Source organism: Elaeis guineensis, chromosome 6, assembly GCF_000442705.2.
Source record: "Elaeis guineensis isolate ETL-2024a chromosome 6, EG11, whole genome shotgun sequence".
Lineage (NCBI taxonomy): Eukaryota > Viridiplantae > Streptophyta > Magnoliopsida > Arecales > Arecaceae > Elaeis > Elaeis guineensis.
The window spans coordinates 4,624,683-4,633,741 of record NC_025998.2 but is presented as its reverse complement, the minus strand read 5'-3'; the positions used below and the strand labels follow the sequence as shown (position 1 = coordinate 4,633,741).

At 34.9% G+C, this 9,059-nt stretch overlaps 1 protein-coding gene across 4 annotated transcripts; it reads left to right on the top strand.

Annotated features, from left to right (window-relative positions):
• Positions 1-2,741: 2,741 nt before the first annotated feature.
• LOC105047558 (jasmonoyl--L-amino acid synthetase GH3.5) lies at positions 2,742-8,680 on the top strand. Of its 4 annotated transcripts, none has more exons than XM_073258974.1 (6): positions 2,742-2,883; positions 2,964-3,102; positions 4,007-4,307; positions 4,395-4,496; positions 5,398-6,215; positions 7,915-8,680. In XM_073258974.1, the coding sequence occupies exons 3-6, from the start codon at positions 4,027-4,029 to the stop codon at positions 8,457-8,459; spliced, it is 1,746 nt and encodes a 581-aa protein (XP_073115075.1). In that variant the 5' UTR covers positions 2,742-2,883; positions 2,964-3,102; positions 4,007-4,026; the 3' UTR covers positions 8,460-8,680. The 4 variants fall into 4 exon arrangements, with proteins under 4 accessions (XP_073115075.1, XP_073115073.1, XP_073115074.1 ...); XM_073258972.1 differs by having other exon boundaries at positions 3,937-4,307; XM_073258973.1 differs by having other exon boundaries at positions 2,746-3,102; positions 4,012-4,307.
• Positions 8,681-9,059: the final 379 nt, after the last annotated feature.

Sequence of the window (9,059 nt, the reverse complement as noted above, 5' to 3'; positions counted from 1 at the left end):
ATATATAATTATATTAATATATTATTAATTAGATTCATAATGCATTTAGTGATATCTTAAATTTTATGATCATAAAATTTAATTATCTGATTTATATCCATATTCATATTCATCATTCAGTGCCCGACTTATATTCATATCCGTTTAAAATAAATATAAAGTAATCTCTATATCCATATCTATATTTATCTAACAAAATAAATATAGATATGAATAGATTAGTATCATATTCGTATGTGATTTGGTTTCAGTTTTATTGGACGGGATAAGAGGAGGACAAAATATTTCTAAATAATGTTAGCTACAAAAAAATGATATTAATAAATAATTTATATCAAATAGGATCATAGTACAAGTAATCACATGTTTGAAATGAATTTATGGCGTAAAGAAATCTGATGCCAAGTTTGACCTGATATAAGGAATACATACTATAAAGCATATTAGCGCCCATAGAAAATAAGAAGTGTACAATTTATTTGAACATATGACTGATATCTATATATATATTTATAAAAAAATATAGATAATAAATATCTCATGCATATTAAAATATCTGATTTTATATGTAATCTCATTTAATTTCATATAGCACTCATAAAGAAATATATAATTATATTAATATACTATTAATCAGATTCATAATGCACTTAGTGATATCTTAAATTTTATGATCATAAAATTTAATTATATGATTTATATTTATATTCATATTCATCATTCAATGCCCGACTTATATTCATATCTGTTTAAAATAAATATAAAGTAATCTCTATATCCATATCTATATTTATTTAACAAAATAAATGTAGATATCGATAGATTAGTATTGTATTCGTATGTGATGTGGTTTCAGTTTTATTGGGGGAGATAAGAGGAAGACAAAATATTTCTAAATAATGTTAGCTACAAAAAAATGGTATTAATAAATAATCTATATCGAATAGGATCATAGTGCAAGTAATCACATGTTTGAAATGAATTTATGGCGTGAAGAAATCTAATGCCAAATTTGACCTGATATAAAGATTACGTACTATAAAGCATATTGGCACCCATAGAAAATGAGAAGTGTACAACTTATTTGAACATCCGACTGATATCTATATATATATATATATATTTATAAAAAAAAAATACAGATAATAAATATCTCATGCATATTAAAATATCTGATTTTATGTATAATCTCATTTAATTTCATATAGCACTCATAAAGAAATATATAATTATATTAATATACTATTAATTAGATTCATAATGCACTTAGTGATATCTTGAATTTTATGATCATAAAATTTAATTATCTGATTTATATCCGTATTCATATTTATCATTCAATGCCCGACTTATATTCCTATCCGTTTAAAATAAATGTAAAGTAATCTCCATATCTATATCTATATTTATCAAACAAAATAGACATAGATATGGATAGATTAGTGTCGTATTCGTATGTGATCTGGTTTCAGTCGTACTAGATGGGATAAGAGGAGGACAAAATATTTTTAAATAACATTAGCTATAAAAAAATGATATTAATAAATAATCTATATCGAATAGGATCATAGTAGAAGTAATCGCACGTTTGAAATGAATTTATTGCGTCTGGATATAGACCTTTTTAATGGGAGACGCTTTGGGCAGCTTAAAATTTGATTGGTTTGGATATTTCCCTTGTTTGTCTGATGAGCATTGGTTCAACATAAAAAAAGATATATGCTACTCATATGTATCTTAGATGCAGGGCATGGGAAATTTTTAAGATAGATGCTGATGGAATTTTATATTCTATTGATGTTATGATTGCATCCTTCAGCCAAATTTCATCTTGGGATCCAAATTACAAATGCCAGATTTCATGTTCCATGTCCAATTTGATTGAGAAGTCAATCAAGATGTCGTTTTGTATTGCATTGGTCACTATTAATACAATGTATCCAGATCTCATATCTTTTTTTTCTAGGTTGATTTGAACTAATATACATCATGACGTTAGCAACTAACATAATGTATTAACTATAATTATTCGGTCCTTCCTTTTCCTATATCGGATGAGTGATTTCAAAAATAAATATCAAAATCACTATCAAACCAATGCTTGATCTCGTTTTCACTTCACACTGTTAGGATGCCAGAATCTTAATCCGAAAATATTTCTTCTTTTCTAAACATAGGAATACTTAAAATTATTTCACTATATCTGCTAAGATATCAACATCTTGTTGTTCCTGTATCGACTAAAATCACAAAATGGCATAAAATTCATCCATACCTAAAAATAATATAAAATCTTTACCTTACTAAACTAGTCGGCTTATCTTTTCTTAATCAAATCTCGTGATACTTTGATTCACCACAAAACTTACCATTTTTTTTAAGAAATGCAATAAAGATAACCGAGAACTAGCTAAGCTATATCTGGTCGATAAAATGCAACTATGGTGAGAAATAACATTTTATTTTAATCATATTGGATGAGAGAATATCAAATATTGATATTTGGTTTTTGGAAATAATATGAAAAACTTTAATAAACGCTTATCAAATACTCCCCACTTTCCATCTCCGGAGGTCACTCCCCGCGTCACCCTCGCCTTCACATTGGTCTCCGCAGTCGGCAGGTTTTGAGTTAATTCCCAATTTCCCACAAGTTAACCAAAACCCCTTGCGGCTGTGGTGGGCCCCGTGGCCATCTTCGTCTGCTCGCCCGATAAAAGGGAGAAGCCCCCCTCCTCGACCCCTCGCAGCGAGCGAAAGGGGGAGAGGGAAAAAAAAAAAAAAAATTCCGGTCTTCCACTCTTCCCTCCGTTCTCGGTAGAGAGAAAGGGTGCAGGAGATGGAGTAAGATAGGGAGAACTGGGGTGGTCAGAAAAAAAAAAGGTTTTTTTTTTTTTGCCTAGTTTCATCTCGTTGGGTTTTATTTTTTTTTTTAATAGAAATCATGCTTGGATTTGGAGTAGACTCGTGATACCTTTTCTCCAAAGTCTAACCTGAATAGAGAGTAGAGAGGGCCGAGCTCACGAGGCGGCTGCTGGGGGTTGGATTGCTCACGGATCGAGCGGTTCGATAGTAGGAGCAGCTTCTCCAGTTTAATTCAAAGTAAGAGCTCAAAAAGCTTAGATCTTTGATCGTTATCCTCTGTTTATTTCGTGTTTTCTTTGGAAAGGCTTTGGTGTTGAAAGCTCGGGACTGTACTTTCTTTGAGGTCTGTTGGAGGGGATTTGTTCGTTTATCGTGGAAAATATTCGCTATAAATAGCATTAGTTCGAATTATTGCTGGATTTTTGTGGTGCTTTTGGCCCTTTTTATTCTTATATCGGAGATCCGTACATTCGAGAATATCTCCAAGATTTCTGTGACCCGTAGAATTATACAAGAAGGCTTTCGAAAGCCCTTTTCCCGGTCCGCTTCAAAAGTTATCCTTTTCCTATTCTTTTTTCTTCTTTGTGACCTTTACTCTCTCTTTCTCTCCATTATGAAGTCTTTTATTCCTTCACCTTCTTTAATGTCTTCTTCCCCTTTTTTAATACTAGGAGAGTTCTTCCTCTGTTGATATGTTTCTCTTTTTATTTTCCTATTTCTTGGCTTGTTTATCTATGCTATAGTTCGTATTTTTACAGTTTCCTCTTTTGGCCCAATTCCCATTGATTCTATAATAGTATTATTATCCCCAAAAAAAGGGATTTTTGGATTCTTAAACTTTATAACTGGCAAGCTTTAGATTCCGATTTTGCTCAAAAATCCCTTTTTTTCCTCCTGTGGAATCTCATGCTTCCATCTACTCCGATTTGATGTATAATTATATTTTCTTTTGATTCCAAGAAGTCTTTGATTCGGTTCTTCTATACTTTTTATTGCGTCTTTGTCAACGAGCTTCGTTTGAACGGTTTTATTTTCTTAGCTCATGTCTTGAATTCGTCTCATCTGGAGCAGTAACTTTGAAGATTCGTGGCGTTGGTTTTGTTTGGTGGAGATTTCCTTGCATATCTTCTAAATCTTTCAGCTTAGGTGACATTGGAGAAGATGAGAGTTTTCAGCCTTGAGAGCGTGATAGAGGAGTTCGAGACGCTGACAAAGGATGCCGGCCGCGTCCAGAGAGAGACCCTTAGAAAGATTCTCGAACAAAATGGTGATGCAGAGTACCTGCAGAATTTGGGCCTTGGAGGAAGAACCGACCCCGAAAGCTTTAAGGCTTGTGTTCCCTTGGTCACTCATAAGGATTTGGAGCCCTACATTAAGAGGATCATCGATGGGGAAACTTCACCTATTCTCACTGGGAAGCCAATAACATCGATCTCGTTGAGGTATAACTTGGTGTGCTTGTTTACTTTGTGCTAACTGCTCCTAAGTAGCAATTGCCTACTAATTGCCAAACTTGCCTTTTGCTACAGTTCTGGCACCACACAAGGAAAGCCCAAGTTTTTGCCATTCAACGAGGAACTACTTCAAAATACCATGCAGATCTATAGGACTTCATTTGCTTTTAGAAACCGGTATGGATTTCTTCCACATCGAAGGCCTGTTCTCTCTGTGTTCTGTTTTAGAGATCGGCCTGTTGATCCAACTTTAGTTACTACTGGATTTCTCCTCTGTCTAAGTTGTCTATGTATTGGAAGTTTAGTAGATTTAGCGTTGTTAATAGGACTTTTTTTCCCCATTAATATTTATGTTCTTCTGTCATATTTCTTTTGCCTGGTAGTCCCATTCTGGTGAAGTATGCATGATAAGCAAACATGAACGTGTGTAGAAAAGATAAATTTAACCTACAATGCAATCCTTAGTGGTAGCTTTATTGAAATTTCCATCTATGTATTCATCTATGCTTCAGGATCTATTATGCTGATGTGAACAGACTTCTTCTTCACTCTCTTTGATGCACAGATTTGAAATTCAAGCATTCATACTGATAATAATTTGGAGATATTCTTTGTTTGCTGGCCTTTTTGGTTGGCTTTTCCTATTTTATCCTTTTGGTATTGGAGTGTGAATCATTCAAAGTTGAATATCAAGTTTCATTCAGATGTTTTTGGCAAAATATCATGCTTCTGTACTTTTTTTTTTTTTTTTGACAAACTAGGAAGTATATAATCTTGTTCTTCTGGATTTTATATGAAAGATGATTTTTACTTGAGCCTGTTTGGGTTGCATCAGAAATTATATATATATTTTTTGACAAACTAGGAAGTATATAATCTTGTTCCTCTGGATTTTATATGAAAGATGATTTTTACTTGAACCTGTTTGGGTTTTCTTCGGAACACACAGACGTGTACAGATATATATATATATATATATATATATATATATATATATATATATATATATATATATATATAATAATTCTTTCATTCATTCAAACATAGATATTATAATCCATTAACAATGTCGTTGCAGAGAATATCCAATTGGCAATGGAAAAGCCCTACAATTCATCTACAGCAGCAAGCAGGTCATAACAAATGGGGGCCTTACCGCTGCAACTGCCACAACAAATGTGTACCGAAGTGAACAATTCAAATGCACAATGGAGGATATCCATTCTCGGTGTTGTAGTCCTGATGAAGTTATATTTAGTCCAGACTTCCACCAGTCTTTATATTGTCACCTGCTATGTGGACTAATTTACTCGGCTGAAGTGCAGTTTATATCTTCCGCATTTGCCCACAGCATTGTTCATGCATTTCGAATGTTTGAGCTGGTCTGGGAAGATCTTTGTAGTGATATCAGACATGGAGTTCTCTCCAGCAGAATTACTGTCCCATCTATCCGTGCAGCTGTTTGTAAACTTTTAAGTCCAAATCCCATGCTGGCAGATTCCATATACAAAAAATGTACGGGTTTAAGTAACTGGTATGGTGTGATTCCAGAACTCTGGCCCAATGCCAAATATGTCTCTGGCATTATGACAGGATCCATGGAACCATATTTGAAAAAATTGAGACATTATGCTGGAAGCTTACCACTTATGAGTGCTGATTACGGTTCTTCAGAGGGATGGATTGCTGCAAATGTGAACCCTGGACTGCCTCCAGAATTGACAACCTTTGCAGTGCTTCCCAACATTGGGTACTTTGAATTTATTCCTCTGGAGAAGCCTGAGGGCCAGGTGCTGGAGAATTGTGCCTCCATTCACTATATAGAATCAGAGCCAGTTGGTCTTACAGAAGTTGAGGTTGGCAAAGAGTATGAAATTGTTGTCACCAGTTTTGCAGGTATTGCTTTATTTCATTCTGTCCTGTTATAATATTTTTATGGTTCCTTTTTTCCAGTTGAGCTATATTTGATGAAAGCATGGAAACATTGAAAGTAGGAACTCTGAAATACACGGTTTCATCTATGTCAATGAAATAGTAGAGAATTTCATAAGATGGCATTTGCAAGTGGGTGGTTGGAAGCAGCTTTTAGGCTATAAAATTTAATTCTAGCTGTTGAAGGACCTACTTTTTTTACTTTGGGTCATCCAAAAATGGATTGGTTGGTCCACATCGTCTACGGTACTTCCTGACCTCATTTTGGCCATTCTTATACCTATTGAACTAGTCTCTGATGCATCAAAAGCACATCCTGAGTACATTAGGAAAACAAATATGTGATGACAAAGTTCCTTTCAGCAACCAAAATGAAAGAGCATAGATGGTTCTTAATTTAGGAAAGCAACATTGGCAACCTTTTGAAGGGCAATATTAATGCTCATGAGGATTTTAATCCATAAACCATGGTCTTGTAATTGTTCAAGCTCCGGTGAGCTGGCTATTCTAGAAAATAGTTTATCATTTCTTCATCAAAAAGGAGATGTTTGTATTGAATTTGGAATTGTCTAATATTCGTTAATGTATTAGGGAGTTGAGAACAATGGTATCTTTGGGAGATGAACATTTGGTTGTCCTTTAGCTCCATCATATGCTTGGATATGCTCATGGAGTCTAAATTTTGCAACCCGACTCCAATGCATTTGTGTTTGTGTTTGTGTTTGTGTTTGATGATATTTTAAATTCCCGCTAAACAATTAAATTGGCATGTATATGCCTTTAGAATGTCATATCAGTGATGATTGGCTATTATTGTGTTGTGAATATAAAGATATTATAAAAGCTCAGCATTATGTATAGCTTGTGACCTGAAGTTCAGAGAACAGAGAAAAATTGTATCTGATGTAATGGCCAACATAAATAGAGCAGGTCTGGTCAGGCACATTTCAGAACATTACCTTGACTCTTTAGGTGGCACTGATTCTTTAGTAATTGTACTGATGATTGATCTTTTAAAACTTTGAACAGCTCAACCTTTTCAATTAAAAAAAAAAAAAGACAGCTTAACTTACTGAGTGGTGGCATTTTAAGTTTTGTAGTTTAATCTACCAAATTGTAGTATCAACATGATTATCCTTAGCAATTGCAAACCATAAGATAATTAATCATTCTCTTCATCCGTTGCCTTTTGGCTTGATACTCTGATGGATTAGCCTTCTCTGTTGCCATCTAGCTCTTTTCTATTGTTCTAATGTGTTTGAAAGTCAAACAGGGCCCTTTAGATGACAAACTAAAATAAACCAAGTTGCTTGAAATCATGGAGGATCTAGAAAAGAAATAATAATTAATTTGGAAGTTTCTATTGTTCCTTTTCAAGTATTTAGTTTATAAATTTGATTGGTTGGCAGTTGGCACATCGTTCTCCAATAATTATCAATCCCTTTTTAATCTGCAATTTTGTATATCGGGCAACTTCAGTATGATATTTGGTTATCTTTCACATACTGTGATATTACAAATTTACCAGATTTGCTACTTATTTTTCAATCGCCTGACACTTGTGATGCTGATGCAACGTGCCTATCTGAAAACGGTCTAAAAAAGTTATTTCATGGGGATCAAATTGCTGATAATAGTCTGCACAATTTGCATCTGATGACAGGTTTATATCGGTATAGGCTGGGGGATGTTGTAAAGATAGCAAGATTCCATAACTCCACACCTGAGCTGCAATTTATATGCCGAAGAAGCCTACTCCTATCAATCAACATTGACAAAAATACGGAGAAAGACCTGCAGCTGGCTGTGGAAGAGGCAACCAAGCTGTTAGCAGCCGAGAAGCTCGAGGTCGTGGATTTTACCAGCCATGTCGATGTCTCAACAGACCCTGGCCACTATGTGATCTTCTGGGAGCTGAGCTCCAGCGCCAGCGAGGAGGTTCTGAGCAGCTGCTGCAATTGCTTGGACCTGGCTTTTGTGGATGCTGGCTATGTTAGCTCAAGGAAGATTCGTTCCATCGGGCCGCTGGAGCTCCGCGTACTCAGGAAAGGAACGTTCCAGAAGATTCTCGATCATTATCTAGTCCTCGGGGCTGCAGTGAGCCAGTTCAAGACACCACGCTTTGTGGGCCCGTCAAACAGCAAGGTCTTGCAGATCCTGTGCAGGAATGTCGTCGAGAGCTATTTCAGTACTGCCTATGGCTGCTAAAATCTGTGTATCGTGCCCCTCCTGTAATTATATTTCTCTGTATGCCCTGTTAGCTTCCTTGAACCTTGCCTGAACTTGTTGTCAGGGGACATAGCTCCTATTTAAGTTTTCAGAGTGTGATCATGTAAAATTGGAGGGACAATTAATATGTGAGTAGTATCTTGCTGCATGTCAAGCTTATTTTATAATTCAACATATGTTTGAAGAGGTTTATAGCTTTAGTAGAGCAGCTATCAGCACTGTCGCGAAATCTCACCCGGAGAAGCTAACAAGCATGTATCTTTTTGGGTTCCTTCGCCTTCCTGTTTAAGTCTTGATGTCCAGCGTCCTGGCCATGCTATCCATAATTGATCCAAATAAAGATTGTGCTATAGTATCTTCTGTTATGCATGCTTTGGTATTATTTGTTATGCTTCAGAATTTCATCCATAAAAACTAACGGTGGGGATGTATTATTTAGATTTTTTAATTTTATATAAATATTAAAGATCTATCTGGATTTTTTAATTTTATATAAATATTCAAAATCCATAAGTATAGAATCGAGATCCCAATTATTTCTTCTAATCTTGATGATCCAATTAGCTTTCCTCTGCAATC